At 35.8% G+C, this 19,117-nt stretch overlaps 2 protein-coding genes across 2 annotated transcripts; both read left to right on the top strand.

The window, feature by feature from the left end:
• The first annotated feature begins 927 nt into the window (after positions 1-927).
• On the top strand, positions 928-7,844 carry LOC109088455 (RILP-like protein 1). The gene is made up of 8 exons (XM_042739645.1): positions 928-1,619; positions 2,406-2,529; positions 3,885-4,006; positions 4,626-4,820; positions 6,034-6,194; positions 6,286-6,408; positions 6,492-6,590; positions 7,339-7,844. The coding sequence occupies exons 1-8, from the start codon at positions 1,260-1,262 to the stop codon at positions 7,481-7,483; spliced, it is 1,329 nt and encodes a 442-aa protein (XP_042595579.1). The 5' UTR covers positions 928-1,259; the 3' UTR covers positions 7,484-7,844.
• Positions 7,845-8,020: 176 nt separating this feature from the next.
• LOC109075379 (scavenger receptor class F member 1-like) lies at positions 8,021-18,263 on the top strand. Its single transcript, XM_019091287.2, is given in 11 exon segments — positions 8,021-9,495; positions 11,210-11,268; positions 11,432-11,533; positions 12,586-13,117; positions 13,921-14,139; positions 15,473-15,601; positions 15,688-15,791; positions 15,871-15,979; positions 16,067-16,191; positions 16,273-16,401; positions 17,124-18,263. Coding segments are annotated over 11 exon segments (2,691 nt in total). The 5' UTR covers positions 8,021-9,394; the 3' UTR covers positions 18,206-18,263.
• The last annotated feature ends 854 nt before the right edge of the window (positions 18,264-19,117 follow it).

The raw sequence follows: 19,117 nt of genomic DNA, 5'->3' as shown, positions 1-19,117 counted from the left end.
CACTGATGCGATGTTTTCTTTCAAACCAAAGCGTAAATACACGTAAAAAACTTATCTTTGTGGCGCGGCTGATACAGAAGAGCGTATGCCGCCTGCGTACTGCTCAGAATTACCAAAATGGTGCTATGATGATTTGGAGAGACAGAGGAGAGGAATTGATGATGATCTAGATGACATGACATACAGCCAAGTATGGTGACCCATACTCAGAATTTGTGCTCTACATTTAACCCATCCAAAGTGCACACTCACAGCAGTGAACACACACACACCGTGAACACACACCTGGAGCAGTGGGCAGCCATTTATGGTGCAGTGCCCAGGGAGCAGTTGGGGGTTCGGTGCCTTGCTCAAGGGCACCTCAATCGTGGTATTGCCGGGGCAAGACTCAAACCCACAACCTTAGGGTTAGCCGTTAAACTCTCTAACCATTAGGCCACGAAAGTTGTTAAAGTTGTTATTTTTGTTTTCTTCGTGTACAAAAAGTATTCTCGTCGCTTCATAACGTTACAGTTGAATCACTGATGGCAGATGTACTATTCTGACGATGCTTTTCATACTTTCCTGGACCTCAACACTGTTATTTGTTTGGCAGTCTATGGGACAGTCTCAAGCCTATCGGTTTTCATCCAGAATATCTTAAATTGTGTTCTGAAGACGAACCTAGCTTTTACGGGTTTGGAATGACATGGGGCTAAGTGAATAATGACAAAATTATCATTTTGGGATGGCGTATCCCTAATGAGTAGTTACATGTGAAACTGAAAAAGACTAAACTAGTAGTAATTTAAAAATAAGTACTAGTAACAGATGCTTGTTAGTCTGAATGTTAAGACTGCTTGCCATATGTGCTGGCTATTAAAGCTCTCCGGTTGCATTGGTCAGAAAAGAAGGAGGGAACAACCATGGCAAAAAAAGCACTGTGGGCTGTCATATAGATGTATCTCTGTTCAGCTACTTTTTATAAAAAAGAATACTATGTATACAAACATGCACGGCCATAACTGATCCAAATGTTAGTGACGTGGGCGTAACTTCAGGTTATGACATGCAACTCTTTGCGCCGCATAGACACGTCGGTTTTTATAGCTCATTCGTGTTTATTGTAGCGTAGTTACAAAACAAACTGAAGCGAAATGCATGCGTTTAAAAGTGAAACAAAAAAAGATCTGCGTTCGTTCTGAACGTATGTTTAGATTTTACTGTTAAGAGGAGTTTCGATTGTCGCTGTTCGAATTCAAGTTCATCTCAAGTGCATTATGGAGACTTGCGTGATAGCCGTCGAGGAAAACCAAAACGATATCGCCAAGCCTCATTCGTGTTTCGAGAGGACGTTTGCATCCATGACAGTGGACGATGTGTATGAAATCGCTAAAGCAGTGGGGGCAGAAGTGGAGAAACTCATCGACAGCTATGGGAAGTCGAGTGTGGAGGGTCTGGTGTCTCATATAGTGAAAGTGTTGGAGCTCCTGGAGAGTTTCGCGGCAAGAAACCAAGCTCATAAATGTAAGGAAGAGGAAATATTGAAGGCGTTTGAGACGTTACATATACAGCAGCAGAAGAAACGACACGTGAAGGAGTGCGATGAGTCCAGCAACAGTAACGTTACAGAGAGTGGGGTAAGAACATGGTCGACATGTGAACACTGTTACTGTAGCAAGGCTACGTTAGCTTTTAAAACTGCGTTTCAGATGTCTTGATAATTATGTTATCGAACAAATGTGTTTTTAATGTCACGGACGGAGCTGTTGTGTGGACAGAGTCGCACTCTAGGATAACGCCTTTAATCCAGATGGATTTTTGATTCGAATCGTGACACGTTGATCGATTCTAGGAAATGCCAATAGAGGGCACTTCCGGTCTCAATAAATGTCATTTTGGAGAACATCATGTACTATCCATTAGTGGTGGGGATTTTGAGCTTGATTTCTATGAGTGACTATGACCCCTTAAGCAGGTTAAAAAAATATGCCAGTGGATGGCAACAAGTTACATCTTTTGTGTTATGAACGAGTTATTGAATCATTAAGTCCGATTAACCGAGTCGTAAAAAACACTTCAGCAAGCATGTAGTCTTCAAATTTTCGTGCATGCAAATCTAAACTCAAGCTATATAATAAACACAATAATAACCTAAATGAAATATTAATTTCAAAATCATTATTTGTTGATTTCATTTATTACTAAGATGTCCAAGTCAAAGATCTGCTGAAGTAATACAATGCCTGGTTTTCTGTCCTGCATATTTACATGCGTGAATGATTTACAAGCCACTGTGTTCTCCAGTGACCTGTTAAATTGGTTAGGCTTTTGAAACTTAGGTCAGGGTGACACCTGGTAATGTGTTTGTGGTTTGAAAGGATTTTGCAATAATTCTGTTTCGATTTCCCCCCCAACCCCTTAAGGACTGGCATCAGAAAGAGAAGAAACTGAAGGAAAAGGTAGAAGTGTTACAGTCCCAGGTGCAACAGCTCAAGGAAGACAATCGGGAGCTTCTGGCCCGCTTACAATGCACCCACTCCAAAGAAGGTAAAATTACCTGATGGTTAATTAACACATGAAATTTTTCATTTAATTCAAAATGTAATATCAATGCAATTGCCATCTCCATTTTAATAATAAACAATATACACATTCTAAAAGAAAACCGTAATGTTTTTAGCTCAGAAGGTCAAATAAACAAACAAAAACAAAAATGCCTATTGGAATGATTAAAAATAATTAAAGCTTAGTTAGTTCCGTCAAATGATTAATCGTGATTAATTGCATCCAAAATAAAAGTTTTTGTTTACATAATATATGTATGTGTACTGTGTATATTTATTATGTATATATAAATACACACATATAGTATATATTTTGAAAATATTTACGTTTATACATATTCTCATATTTTATATATGTAAATAATATATAAACATAACATTTTTCTTAAATATATACATGCACGTGTTTGTATTTATAAATACATAATAAATACACACAGTAAACACATATTATGTAAACAAAAACATTTATTTTGAATGGTTTTGTTTTTGACAGCACTAGTTTTAATGAAATACAGTTCAATTGAAGTTTTACAGATTATTGAAAAGGAAAAAATGTAGGGTGGGACTTGGTTCTATGCATCAGTTGTTGATTGTGGTTGTTGAACTCAAAAATGAAGGCAGATGAATGTGAGCTTGCAGCTGATTTAAAAAAAAGGTCTGAAATTTAATATTACTGAATAAATTGGAGAAGTCTGGCATATGTCACCAAAGACAAGTTTGTCGTTTTCACTAAAAGATCCAGTGATTAAAAATTATGAGATAAAATAATATTAAATGCTTATATTTTTTAGATTATAAAAAATGAAATTAAAATAAATACATGTAAAAAAAAATATATATATAATTAACAATAAGATCTATGCAATGCATTTAGGGTAATTTTCTTAAAATACAAATAACACATTTGTCATCACATACATCATCATAAAATGTTTATTTTTAAGTAAATTTTTATCCAAATCTTGAATGGTTTTATAATTATACACATTTTCCTTGTTGCACCAATTTAATTTACTTTCATTGTTATGTACAGTATAAAGTTCAAAATGTAATTGCTTGTGCTTTAAAAAAGTCACGAGATCTCTCAAATAAGATGCTATTTCTATCCATATATCAGAATAATACAACTTCTCAGAGCATACGAGCGCAAATCTTCCGAGAGATATATTTCAGACTGAATAAAGCCCGGTTTATCTCTTTTACGGGAGGGGTTATTCTCTTTCATTTATTACTGTCAGCTCAGTAGTCAGGAATGCTGTTCGTTTTTCTCATCTTTGAAAACTGTTTGTGTAGACTGTTTTAAAATATGATCATACATTTGCTTCCTTTTTCTAGACCGCACACAGCGTCAGGAACGAGAGGTGATGCTCAAGCTGAAGGAAGTGGTGGATAAGCAACGTGATGAGTTAAGAGCGAAAGTGCAGGAGATTTCCAGCATGTCCAAGGAAGTGGAAGCGGTATGGGTCTGATATAACTGTACTGAGTTGCTCAAATGAATCTGAACCATGGGCTATTTTTAGAGACACAACAAATCTTGCACTTAAAATGAAAGCAAACTTATATGTGCAAAAAAAAAAACCTTAAAAATACATTAGGGAGTGTTTTCTTTCTAAAAATTTTCAAATTTATTTGATATTTCTTTTACTTGTCCCTTTAGAAATGAAAGCGTAACTGTGGTAACCAGGTTTTTTTCCCCCCAGTAAAACAGACTGTACTGTTCTCTTCGTCGGACCTAGTTTAGCAACTATCAAGGTTTTCTTTGTTGAATTTGAAACACTGTGTCAACAGCGTGTCAGTCTGTTTCAAAATGTAGTTGCTCATGAATTGCATCAGATGCATATAGCTGTGGTTTGGAGCTGGGGTTAATACTTTCCCTTTTTATGTGTTATGTTTGCCTTGCCTTGGTTTTGAAACTGGCCAGACCAGTACCACATAGTTGCCTGCTTCATAGAGAAATGAACCGAATGAACATTAATTCATAATTTGCTCTTAAGCTAACTTAATCATTTAAGTTCAACCCATTGCACATGTATACATTTTCAACATTTATAAATGATATTTAACATGTCTCTTCAGCTCCAGGAGCAGCAGGAGCGACTGATGAAGATAAACGCAGAGCTCAGACACAAGCAGGACATCATACAGACTCAGCTGAAGAGTGCAGTGGAGAGGAGGGCCGACCTGGAGGCCGATGTGTGCGAGAAACAGAAAGAGATAGAGCGCCTGAACTCACAATTAGAAAGAGCCAGCGTACATACTGCTGCTGAAACGGTTACTCACATTATTATTACGTTTATGCTTACTAACCCTAGCTGTCCCGTATTGGTTTACGTGTATTTCCTAAAGGCATAATCAGACAGAAGCTTGTATGTTCCTCTTGCCCTAGCACAGGGCCTAATTTCTGCTTTGGTTGGTTGGATGAAGCATACAGTATATAGGTCACATTTGCCTTCGCTTGAGTGGAAAGGACATGTTTGTGCACAACTCCACAAACATTTTGGGATGCTTGATTAAATTCCAACATTAAAATTTTTATTTTTATATTGATTAAAAGAGATAAATATAATGATCAGAAATAAGCTTTTAGTAATTATCAAATAATGCAAAATATTAGCTAATTAAGTAGTATTATTTCATATTTAAATATTGTATTAAATCCCTTTTTATATTAATATTAAACATTTTGTTTTGTTTATTATGAAAACATTATTATTTTAACATTTATCTTATTTTAAATTTGATTTTAATTCAAGTTAATTCATTTATTTTTTAACAGAGATGATTTAAATTCTAAAAATAACTAAAAATATTAAAACAGTGTATTACTTAAAATATTAAGTAATTCATTGAACTAGATCTGTAGTATTATTAAGAAAGGAGCTGTTTTTTATTTTATATTTAAATATTACATCAAATCATTTTTCTATTAATATTTTAAACTTTTAGTTATTTATTATTAAAGCACTATTTTAACATTTATCTTCATTTAAACTGAATTCTTATTTAAGTTAAATTAATTTATCTTAACAGGTATTATTTAAATTCAGAAAAATAAGCGTTTAGTTATTAAAAAATGTAAATAGTTAATATTGCAAAATAGGATTTTTAATACACTGAACTAGACATGTAGTCAGACACATATATACATTATTTAGAAAGCAATTGTTTTATTTATTTTACATTAAAATGTTGTAAAATTACTTTTAATTAATATTTATATTAAAATGTTTTATGATTTATTAATCATTTTTAAACTTGAACTTAATTGAAGTTTCAATCTGAATGTTTCTTATGAAATCACTTATTTAGGCAACACTGTGTACCACACCTTTTGTTACTAGTTTATAGATTTATTATTTTAGCTTGGAAAATGTGTACCATGAACACTGTTAAATATTACCAAACTGTCTAAACAGATTATCAACTGTGCCCAAGTCAGACATTTATAGTTTCGACTCATATAATTCACCCTTGCCTCTTTCAGAGCAGTTCAGCCATAGACCTCACAGATAAGATGATCATTGACTTGAAGGATCCAAATCGACCGTGTTTTACCAAGCAGGAAGTACGAGATTTGATTTTTGAGAAGAACGAGTTGAAGGCCAATCTCTTTCTGGTCAAAGAGGAGCTTGCATATTACCAAAGGTGAGACAGTTTTGTCTGTGACGCATTCTAACCTTTTCTATCAGCACAACGTCCTGCCTCAATCTGGACACACATTTCTTTGTTTCATTAGGGAAATCCTGAATGATGAGAGATGCCCAGGGTTCTTACTGGATGCCGTGCGCTCTACCATAAAGAAGCAGAGGACTGTCATAAAGTCTAAAATGCTTGGCATACCCGTTAGTGAATGTAGAACGTGAGTGCAAGCCACAAACATACTGGTTTATATTTACAGCCCATGTGAAGAATGCTGTGTTTAACAGTTGCACTGTCATACAGAGATGAGACAGATGGTCCTTTGTTTGAGAGGAGTGGAAATGAAGACAATGACACTGACAGCACTGACAACAGACCCCAGGACTCCCGCATCAGAAAACTGTGAGTTCATTCACACTTAAACATTACAAAGCTATAGCAAGAACGGATTTAAGCTAAACAATCTACTTAAACTACTTCACTGAAAATATAGGCTATAGGATAAGCCATCAGTCTTAGGTACAATAAATACATTATGGGTGTGAAAGATTTAGTTGTTGTAGTAGTTTAAGCAACAGCAAAAATTCCTCTTAGTGCTAATGCAGTTAAAATAGTGATAGTGATTTAGATGTTATCACTTTTTTTTTTTTAACATTTACATTTTTTGGTTTACTTTTTTTTTTTTTTACCGCTTTTACAGATTAACAGACAGACATTTTTTTAAATGCACATTTCTTGTTTACTCTTCTTAGCACATATTTAGGTTAACTGACAGACATTTTTGTTTTAGATTTACATTTTTTGTAAACAATTCAGGTTTACATTTACATTTGGGTTACCTAACCGACATTGATATTTTTTGTTTACATTTTTACCACATTTTTGTTACATAACAGACATTTTAGTATTTGTAATTTGCATTGCATAGTCTTCTTAAACTTTCCCTTAAAATGTATATTGGTAAAAAGACTATTTACTTCTGTTTGAGAGCCTCATGTATTCCACATTTTTTAAAATAAGACACATTTTGCTCTTTGGCTTCGCAAGACAAGCTACTGAACTACTACCTACAGTACAGAAGAAATCCCTCTCTGTCATTCTTCTGTAAGTGATTGAGAGCTCTCTTATCTCCTCTGATTCAAACCTTTAGATTTGGTTTCCTGACGCCGTCCAGTCTTACTAGGAGCTCTGGTTCTCAGCCTTCCGGCCTTCCAACATCCAGCTCCACATGGGAAATCCTTGATCCAGACGAGCAAGGAGGCGAGGAGGAGACACAGACCCTCAGCTCCTCTTGAGAACCACCGCAGCTGCTACTCATCTTCACCTGGGTTGGAAGAGAGAAGTTCAACGGACTACTCTTGTATTTGGTTATACAAACATAGTATTAATAGTTGTTCCCTAAGCAACCTTTTTCTCAGTATAAAATCATTCAGCACTTGGCTTTTGTTAATTGGCTGATAGCTAGATTTGTGGCTGATGGTCACTCAGTGTCACAGATGACCTGAAGATGAGATCAGATTGTTGCAGTCATATACATATTATTATTGTTTGTTGTTTACCATTTAAAAATGTAGGGTCAGTAAGAATTTTTAATGTTTTTGAAAAAAAAATCTTTTAATCACCAAGGCTGCACTTATTCGGTAAAAAAGCTTTAATTTTACAATAACTATTTTTAATTTTAATATATTTTTAAATGTCATTTTTACCCTGTAATGCTGGATTTTACTTCAGTCTTCAGTGTCACATAGTCCTTCAGAAATCTTTAATTTCTTATTATTACAGTTGAAAACGCTTATGCTGCTTTTTTTGTGGAAACATTTTTTCAGGATTCTTTGATGAATAGAAATTTCAAAAGATACTGCAGCTTTTGATCAATTTAATGCATACTTGCTAAATAAAAGTAATAATTTCTTAGAAAAAGAGAAAGTCTTACTTACCCCAAACTTTTGAACAGTAGGGTATATACAGTTAAAGATTAACTGTTGATTTTTTTTCACTTTCTCCTATCCGAGTTTAATATGCAAAGCCAGCTGTTAGTAATACATTTTGTTGATTTGCCAAAGAGTATAAACAAAGGTTTTGTGGCACTTTCAAAGCATTGCTGTTTCGGGGCCCAACATGTTCACTTATAGCTTAAGCAATGGCAAGCATTTGGGGCAAGGCTGCCTGTAATAAGCTGTTTATCGGGAAATTGACTACGAAGGGATGGGTGGAAGGGTTTGAAACAATCATTATTGTCATTTCACTTGGTAGTGCAAATGACAGCAGACTGGTGCACTTAAAAACATGGGAATAATCTGCAGTGTTTTGATAATCATAATACACCTGGCATTATATTATAGATGTCTGGATGGAAGCTACATAGAATTATAGTACCTATTTTTATAGAGAGTAATATGGATTTTAACCAAAGATACTGACATTGTATTGCCTTTATGTCACTAGGGGGCATTAGAGTATTTTGTATTCATGTTCTGCTGTCCTTAAAAAGTGTCCATTTTCTATCTATTTTAAGAATATTTAGCATGTTTTTAATAGAAATATTTTAATACTGGCAGATAACATATGATATTATTAATGTACAGTTAGTTCTGTGATGTCCATGATTGTCAACCTGATGTTAAAAAAAGCATGTAAACATGTAAGAAAAAAAGATGCAAATTTATTGTTTGAAAATGTTGTCATCTTTTATTCACTCTCGTGTTGTTCCAAATTTGTATGACTCTTTTGCAGAACACAAAAGAATATATTTTGAAGAATGTTGGGGTGAGTAAATGATGACAGAATTTTTTTTTTTTTTTTTTGGTGAACTACCTTTTTAATGAGCTATAAGGCTAAATAAAATCCAGAGGTGGTGTTGTGACATTTGTGTGTGTGTGACTTTGTTTTTTTATATTTGTATTTTAATGTATAAATGTAATTGGTAAGGATGAGAAAATGTTGGCAGACACATTGACCATTAAAAATACCCAACTCCTCCCACAAAATTCTGGGCCTTGATTTTGTCTTTAAACAACCAGTGGCTTATTGAATTAGAGGAAGCTGGCTTTTCTTCCTCAGGAAACTTGCAGAGGAAACAAAAGGATTTGAAGTACCCATTTTGCTATAGAGACTGGACTGGATATTGTCTGTTCTAAAAGTACAGAACTAACCTGTACTGGTGCTGTGGTAGGAGAGGGGGTCCGGTTTTGGTCGGTCCGGAGGGGATGGATACCTTTCTGACCTCTTTTGTACTGATACTCACGTGTGTCCAGTGCTCAGCTCAGATACTCTCTCCGACCGGGAAAAACGTCTGCCCCAGTGTCAGGTACTAAAGTATCTTTGTCTCAGATATTTCTCAATAAATTCTTCAGGAAAAATAAATTTGTGTCACTTTTTGGGCATTCAGTTATAGCATGTGATTTTTTTTATTCCCGTACGGATTTCCGTATTTTCCGACCTCTATGTGATTCGCGTAAATTAGAAAAGATTTTTCTTTTTTCTTTTAATGATGAATGAAATCGCGCAAATGGCCTTAAGCAATTAACTAAATAAACTGCGAAAAGATTGTTTTCTAAAACATTATGGACGGAATGTTCCTGAGAGCGCGGCGCCATCTGCAGGACAGTTCAAAGCGTTCAAATGATTCAAATCGCCAAATGCGAGCAGAATCACGACCCGGTGACTCGACTCTTGAGAATCTGAGATTGCTTAGTGCTGTCACAAAATCCGCAACGGTTGTGATTTAATTATATAATAGGCTGTAGTCTGACGCGCTTCATGTCTGCTGTTACAGTACTGGATACCTGCGCTTGATTTGAACCGCTTTAATTTTCATTAGGGAACGCAACATTCGTCATTAGAAACGTTTATAAATCTGTAGTTGTTTAAGAGATGTTTCTTATAATCCTTCAGAAATCATTATAATATGCTGCTCTAGAAACATTTCTCATTATTATCAATGTTAAAAACAGGTTTGCTGCTTAATATTTTTGTGGAAACAATGATACCGATCAAACATTTGGACAAGATGTTTTTTGTAAAAAAAAAGAGAGAAAAATTAATAATTTTATTCATCATGCATGACAGTGATAAAAAGTGAGTGAAGACATTTAAAATGACTTCTATTTAATAAAATGCATTAACAAATTTAATTAATATATTTGATAAATGCAAATAAATGCTGTTCAGTAAACTTTATATTTATCTAAACCTCCTGAAAAATAAAGTGTATCACCAATTCCACACAAAATATGAAGCAGAACAATTTATAACAACATTTTATAAAATATTAAAATTGAAAACTTTTTTAAATTTGCAATAATAGTTCACAATATTGCCGTTTTTTTTTTTTTTTTTTTTTTTTTCTTTGTGATCAAATAAATTCAGCCTTGATGAGCAGAAGATATTTACTTCAAAATCATTAATAATCGTAATGTTTCCAAACTTTTGGGAGGGTACTTTAATAATAATAACAATTCTATTAATATTTATTATAATATATTATATTATCATGATTAATTAAATGCTGCTTTTTATTTTTTACAGGACAGTATTATTACATTATAAGATATATCTTTTAATGTGCTAAAATATATATTTTTAATAATAAGTGTTGGGGGCGTGTCTTGTGGGCGTGGTCAGATTGTCCTGCTTTTTTGTCTCTAGCTGATCACATGCCTGAATGTGAATCACTTAGCCAAAATCATTTTAGAGTCTTAAAGGAATTTGACATTAAATGTTTTGAGGTCATCTTGAGATACCATCCATATATCTTTTTAAACTCTAGGGTATTTCTGTCAGGACAAAAAAGAATATTAAAAAAAAAGATACCCACTCACTAAATTCAATTACAAGCAATTGGGATATTTAAGGGATGTCATTTGCAATTTGTCGGATATTTAAGGGATGTCATTTGCAATTTGTCTTTTCTATGCAGTTTCTTAAGTTAGAAAATGTTGTCTTTTTGCCATATAAACGTTTTATTTATTGTCAACGCAGATTCAATACATTCTATACTGTCTGCTATATTTTCTCATTAGGGATTCTTCTACCATATGTTGTTCTGGATGGGGCCAGAACGGTGACGAATGCACTGTCCGTGAGTATTAATGCCATCTGTTGATGCACTTTAATAAAAAATGGCAGATTGTTGTTTTATTAATGACACAAAAGGCTTGCTTCCAGTGGGCCTGTAGATGTCAGCAGTTTTAAGCTGGGGTTTCATGTACTGCTGTGTGTGAAGTATCTTTTTGTTTTCTCAGCCCTCTGTGAGGGAGAAAGGGCCTGTCTGCAGGATGAAGTGTGTGTTTATCCTGGACTTTGTCGATGTAAACCTGGGTTTTACGGGTACCAGTGCAAAACCTGTGAGTAATATTGTTTGGACTTCGGGTTTCTGGTTTCAGGACTGTACAACTGTGTCTGGCCTTGAGGTTGGACATACAAACAAAACTGCATGAGCAAGCCTGATATTGCTTTCTATAAACAAGAATTTAATATTGAGTAAATTAAATTTTAGACACAATTATGCCAGTTACTTTGTCAATTTTTCCTCAGACGAACAAAATAGTTAGAAACGAATCCAAAGCAGAATCAGATCACAAAGCTTTCTGAAACTTTGAATCAATTTCTTTGCAAACTGATTCACTGTTTCGAATTCGAATCACGGGAAACACAAAGTCTAGCAGCACCTGCTGGTCAAAACAGCCCAAATGCAATGAAAACTCATTGCCACCTTTTAAAAAACAACTGCAAATGTTTTCATAAAAGCACAATCTGTTAAATGTCTATGAAGAATTAAATATTAAAGTATTAAATATTAAGTTTCTGTAAAATGCGTGTTCTTTTATTAATGAGTGGTGCTTTGTGTGTTACTACTTGGCAAACTAGGGCAATTACAATCAAATATAATTCTTTCCTTTTCTACATGCAATAAGTATTAAAATTCATTGAATGAATTAAAAATGAACCTAAAATATAAAACTAACCTCAGATCACATAAAATCATTAAAGATCAGACATTCAGTCACAAGTTAAATGATGGTTGCCTCATTTATTAAAATCACATGACTTAGCAAGAGAAAAGCAGCAAACTGATTCAAAAATAATCAAAGCTTTGAAAGCACCCATCCCTAACACACAGGAGTGACGTTCATGTGTGTTTGAACAAATTGGTTGAATGAATGATTCAATGACTCACCCATAAAGACACTAGTTTGATGTATTCATCACTCAGCCAATCAAATTTGAAGACCAGAACTAAATATCTTTGGCAAAACAACACTGGATAAATGTTTCTTTCTGATATATATATATGTCACAAATAATTTTTCATGTTATTTGCTATATTCATATTGTTGACTGTACATGTGGTATGCATATCTAGTTATAATGGATCTGAATTTTTTATTCTCCACAGCTTGTCCTCCTGAATTTTGGGGGCCGGATTGTCGAGAGGTCTGTCCCTGTCACCCTCATGGGCTCTGTGACCCAGTCACTGGTGTGTGCTCGTGCCTGCCCAACCGCTGGGGCAACCTGTGCCAAAACAGCTGCAAATGTGGACGTCATGGGAAATGTGACCCTGTCTATGGCAACTGCACCTGTGAGGAGGGCTGGTGGACGTCCACTTGCTCCAAAGCCTGTCAGTGCCACCTTGCCACTTCCACTTGTGACCAAGCCACAGGACGCTGCCTGTGTAACAAAGGCTTCTGGGGCCAAAGGTGCAGCCTGCGATGCAACTGCTATGTGTCCCCTTGCCAGCAGCACACAGGGACCTGTCAGTGCCAGCGTGGCTGGTGGGGTCCGTCCTGTGATCGCCGCTGCATTTGTAATCTCAGCCATGCGGACTGTGACGTGCAAACTGGCACCTGTCTGTGCTACCCTGGTTACAAAGAGCCATTTTGCAATGAGCCTTGTGACAGTGGAAAGTATGGCAGTGGCTGTAGGAGAAGGTTAGTAAAAATTTGAAATTAAAGAATTAGTTTGTGTTGATTATGGTTTTATTCAGAAAGAGTGCATTAAACTGATCCAGGATTGATGCATTTGATTGAGGAAAGACATTAATGTTGTTACAAAATATTTCTATTTCAAATAAATGCTGTTCTTTTGAACTTTCTATTAATCAGTGAATCCATCCTGGAAAAAATGTATCATAGTTTTCACAAAAATATTATACACAAGTGTTTTCAGCATTGGTAATAATAAGAAATGTTTCTTGAGTGGGAAATTAGAATATTAGCATGATTGCTGAAGGATCATGTGACACTGAAGACTGGAGTAATGGCTTTTGAAAATTCAGCTGGCCATCACAGAAAATATATATATTTATTATTTATTTATACTTAATTTTAATATGAAAATAATAATAATAAAAAAAAAACATTGAAGTAGAAAACATTAAACAACATTAAAACAGAAAACAGTTCAATTGTAATGATACTTTACAACATTACTGTTTTTATTGCATTTTTGTTCAAATAAATACAGTGAGCTTTTCAAAAAATCTTTAAATAAGTCCTGTCATTCTCATCATACTGACATCAAACTTTTGAACACATTTGTTTTGGTATAGAAGATTTAACACTGATATGAAAGTATTAGATATTATTAAAGCATGCAATAATTTTAATTTGATCATTTTAACTTTATTTAAAAAAATTCTTTTAAATTGCTGTTTAATTATTCAGCACAAGTTAACATTACTTTTTTAGTTCATCCATGATTTCTGTTCTTATATCTGTTTGTGTGCGTGTAGCTGTGGACACTGTGAAGGAGGCAGGTCTTGCTCTAAAGAGGATGGCCTGTGTGATGCCTGTGCACCAGGGTGGAATGGCACTCGCTGTGACCAGCCGTGTCCTGCAGGTTATTATGGCTATCGCTGCCATAACGTTTGTCCGCGTTGCAGAAACATGGACCCATGTGACACAGAAACTGGAGCATGCTTACATTGTGATCCTGGTTGGACTGGACCGAGGTACAGATCTATTGGGATTCAGTTCTGAAAGGAAACACCCTAATGTCTTATATACCATGGCAAACTGCAGAGGTCTATAAAGGGCAATTAAGAATGGCTGCACTTAAAGGTGGGGTAAGTGATTTCTGGTAGCCAATGTTGATATTTCAAATCACCAAAACAAACATGCCCCTACCCCAAAAAGGTCTCTCCCCTATTTTGATAGCTCCGCCCCACACGTATGTACACAACCCAGGCAACGATTATGACACACAAGCATATTCAAGCAAAAGCTAGCATGTATTAGTTCTGTGAAACAAAGCAAAACCAATGTTTCTCACCTATCGAGAAGAAACAAAGCAACCTTGGCATCCGATCGCAGGCCTTCCAGCTCTTTGAGTTCTCTCCACCGCTGGAAAGCTGATCCGATATTTACACGGATGCTACTTCTTGCCTTATCATACGCCGCGATTTGTTCTGCAGACGGTTTCCTCTTTTGTTTTTTTTATTCACCATCTCTATCTTTCTGTCGTTGCTCGGCTCAGCTAATGTCCTTCCTGTGCACTGAGCGCTCTCTCATCCCCATCATAGGTAGACATGCCCCTTACTACTGATTGGCTACAAGTATGTTTTTGTACTCGGACCGACTTAGTTTTCTAAAGCGTTTTTGAAAAAACACATACCCCACCTTTAATCATATTAGATGATAGACTTTTGACCTACAATGTGAAAAGTGTTGTCTGATTCACAAATCAAATTACTCATACAAGCTAGTTCTTTTTAATGAAAAAACAACATACAGTTTGTCTCACAAATAAATGACTCTGAGACAGTTCTCTTTAGTGAATCAAAATAATACATATGACCAATGTAGTCTGATTCATGAATGAATGACTCTTTTGAACTGGTTCTTTTTAGTGAATCAACAAAATACAGTGTAACCAGTGTCTCATTCACAAATAAATGACTCTTATGAGCCAGTCTGAAACACTGCACGGCATAATTTACAGCATTAGAGAGAGTATATCTTTCATATTTAAGGAAAATTGACATCACAACTGAAAATTTCCCACATTAAATAGGAACTGAATCATGATACCCTGAATCAAATTGAGATCTTGTGAATCAGAGCTGAACTAAATGTGAAAATATGCAAAGACCTAATATAAAGTCTAATAAACATTATTATCTACAGCAATGAAATTCATTTTAAGTGTGTCCTAAACATGTTTTGGGGCAAGAGTACATATATATTTTTTTCTTTTGTGTATAATTGAATCTTCTACCTCCTAAGCTACCTTAGATTTCGACATCTCTAAGTTGACTTTATTTTGGGCTTCTCCTTACTCTACAGATGTGAAAAACCCTGCACAGATGGTACATACGGAGATGGCTGTCGTTTCCTGTGTAAAACCTGCCATCACGGCCACTGTGACCATGTGACAGGAAGTTGCATTTGTCTTCCTGGCTTCCAGGGTGAGAGGTGAGGGTACAGTGGTATTTATAGGTTGTTTTTACCTTGGTGTAAGAGTCAAATGAGTTTCCCTCACTGTTCAGTCTCTGTTGTAGCTGTAACAGCACATGTCCTCCTAACCTATATGGCATGAACTGCTCTGCTACATGTGACTGTGGGAATCATGCCTGCCATCCAGCCACAGGAGCTTGTCCAAACAGTATGTCCAGACACTACATTTGGTTTTCACAGCTGGCATCCGTATCCCTCTCATCCGTTTTTTTGCATTTGTCTGCTAGGTAGCAGGGCAGGTCTATTAGCAGGGCTTTTGATTCCCTTGTGCATTTTAATACTTGCACTGTTGTTCTGCTGCTGCTGTTGTGGGCGGCCCGTCGAAGGGAAGGAAGGGTATGAATTTGTTATTTGAAAGCTGATATAAAATGTATTATTATTTATCAAACAATTAGAAAATCTTCTGCTAAATCTGACCTCTAGAGTGGCGGTTGGAGATGGCAGTCCTGCGGTTCGCGTGAAGCATCATGTTTATACTGTGCTTGCCAACATGGGTTCAGCAATGCCGTGCATTACTCTTTGGTCATCTGGTTTGCCTAGGGTTACAGGTAATGTGCCTGTTTTTTAACTTGCAGCTTGTGTTTTGGTGAATGTAAGTAGACTTTTAATGTTCTACTCTGTGTTTTTAGTCTCTCATCATGATCCTGAGCTCACATTTAACCACAGCTTCATTGAGCAGCCATCGTCCGGCTGGGTGACGGGCTCATTTGAAACTGATGATGAAGGAGAGGCCATCTACTGTGAACCACCCAGGGAAGGTACAACATTTATATTTCTAGTTTCACACTCTTTCTGAGTTGTTTATACTCTGTAGTTAGGGCAGCAGCTAGAGTTTTGCTTTTGCTGTTCTTTTTAGTTGATATTGTAAGCTATGATATTTCATATTATATTTTATTATGTTACATTTTCTATATTCATAAATATAATAAGAAAGAACACTAAGACTTTAAAGTTAAATGTAATTTGCACCAGACTACTGTTTGAAGGTTTTGGGTCAGTAAGATATTTTTTAAAGAAGTCTTTTATACTCACCAAGGCTGTATTTTTTTTTTTTTTTAAAAATACATATAAAAAATATATAAAATAAAAACAATTATTTATTTCTGTGATGGTAAAACTAAATGTCATTACTTAAACCAAAATCATATAAAAATGCATATTTTGCTCAAACGCTCAAAAAATTTCTCCTTCTCATTATTAAAAACATTTGTTGATATAAATATTTTTTTAAAACACCATGAGGATATAATTTTTTTAGGATTCTTTGATAAATAGGAAGTTCAAAAGAGCAGCATTCTGAATTTAAATACAAATATCTTTTCTGACCCCAAATTCATAAATTCATAGATCAATTATTTTAGAATCCATCTCTGTAAGAAAATATTTGCTGGAAAAAATATTATTTGGGGAAAAACATAAATTCACACCATATTCAACCGCAATATACTGATTCTTATTAAACGTGCTTCTCCTCACACAGATGTTCTTACTGTGGCCGGTGGTGAGCTTCAGGAGCTGAGCTCTAAGTGTAACTTCTTCCCTGACCCATCAACCTTCAGCAGTGACGACATGTCACAGGATTTTGGTATCCCTCGTACCTCCAGCATTGCCAAATCCAAACGTCCTTCAGTCTCTTTTACAGAGCACAAAAATCACATCTAAAAAGAGCCCTAACTCCACACAATAACTCAAAACCTGAAAAGAACAAGTCGGAAACCCAAGGCCTGGGGCGTGCTGATGATCTCTGCCCTGCAAGGAGGACAGGGAAACCACAGTGAAAAAGAAACAGAAAAAGAAGAGAAAAACAACGATGAGACCATCTCCTCTGAGGAGCAAGCAGCTGAATCTGAAACAACACAAAATGACTCGGACAGATGCAGTCCTGGCCTGCTAAGAACTCACCTCACTGTGCCCAGTGGGAGACAACGTACACATTCCAATACCAGGAAGAATGCCCAACCGTCTGATAGCAGCCAGGATACAGATTCAGAGAAGTTAACAACTGTATATGTAACTGTGGGTAAGACCCAAAAGATGGCAAAGCAAGAGCCCCCCTCGGAAGGGCCTGTTCAGTCGATGCTGCGCAGACTGGGCAGCCTACAGAGACAAAGAGAGGAGGCCGCCCAGCCCAAAGGAAGGGGGCAGGCGATCGCCAAGCCACCGCGGAGGAAACTGGGAGCGCAGGCCAGTGCGTGGGCGCAAGCTACAGGGTCAAACCAGTCAGAGGTGGTCATGAGGAAACCTAGCCGCAGGAAGCACAACTCCCTCAGCTCTCCCTGCACAGTGGGGGCAACAGACTACCCTCAGGAGAACTGCACCCCCAAGAGGCCATTGTCCTCCGTTTTAAAAAGTGTTCCAGAGAGTGATACACTCCATAGTTTGGAGATGGAACAAGACACTGGAGTAGTTTGTGAGACAGACACTCTGACAGAGCACGCTTACGAGACTGTGGCTTCATCTGATAGGGTCTCCACATCTTCAGAGATTATTATTAATGAGACAGTTGTGGACCAAGCAGAAAATGAGCAAAATTATGAGAATGTTTATGTAAAGCATTCATAATATTCCTGAATCTTAAAGTTTATGATTTAAAGGGCAATAAAGTGTTTTTAGTACTGTATGTAGGTTTTGTTTGTTTGTATATTTCCTATAATAATTTCTATTAAAAACGTTACTTGGCTTTTAAATATAATATATTTTACATATAATATCAATATGTTGCTTTCATAACCCCTTAAGTAACTGATGTATGTCTACCTATACTGACATTTAAAAGTTTAGGGTCAGTAAGATTTTATTCAGTCTATTCTTCAACATTGATAATAATAAGAAATATTTCTTGAGCAGCAATTCAGCATATTAGAATGATTTTTGAAGGATTATGTGACACTGAAGACTGGAGTAACGATGCTGAAAATTCAGCTTTACCATTACAGGCATAAATCACATTTTAAAATATATTCAAATAGAAAAGTTATTGTAAATTGTAATATTTCACTGTTTTTTTTTTTTTTTTTTTTTACTTTATTTTGATCAAATAAATGCAGCCTTAGTGAGTCTAAGAGACATCTTTCAAAAGCATTCTTTCCAACTAGGGGTGCACAACAAATATCGGCCGATAATTAATGCGCATCTCTTCAGTAAAGCCTGACAAGCTGCGCAAATCCACGTTCATTATCAGTGTGGATTTGCGCAGCTTGTCAATTAACAATGGCTCTGTGTAGTAACAGCTGCTCTATGTGAAATCACGCACCTGATGGAATTTACCGTTGATTAGATAACTGGTGTTACGGACGAGATGCGCATTTATTATCGGCCGATATTTATTGTGCACCCCTATTACCAACCTCAAACCTTTGAACAGTAGTGTAGCTCAATCCTGAGCCAATATATAAACCCTGCAGCAATTTTCCATGAGATAACTTTCATAACCGTTTGGAAAAAATAGAATTGTTTTGAAAGAACCTGACAGAT

This window comes from Cyprinus carpio, chromosome B15 (assembly GCF_018340385.1).
Source record: "Cyprinus carpio isolate SPL01 chromosome B15, ASM1834038v1, whole genome shotgun sequence".
Taxonomy (NCBI): domain Eukaryota; kingdom Metazoa; phylum Chordata; class Actinopteri; order Cypriniformes; family Cyprinidae; genus Cyprinus; species Cyprinus carpio.
This window is presented reverse-complemented; position numbering and strand designations above follow the sequence as displayed.

Coding starts and splice junctions, on each gene's coding strand:
- LOC109088455 (XM_042739645.1), top strand. CDS start 1,260: ATGGAGACTTGCGTGATAGCCGTCGAGGAAAACCAAAACGATATCGCC. Junction 4,821..6,033: donor TACATACTGCTGCTGAAACG/GTTACTCACATT, acceptor TGCCTCTTTCAG/AGCAGTTCAGCCATAGACCT. Junction 6,591..7,338: donor GACTCCCGCATCAGAAAACT/GTGAGTTCATTC, acceptor TCAAACCTTTAG/ATTTGGTTTCCTGACGCCGT.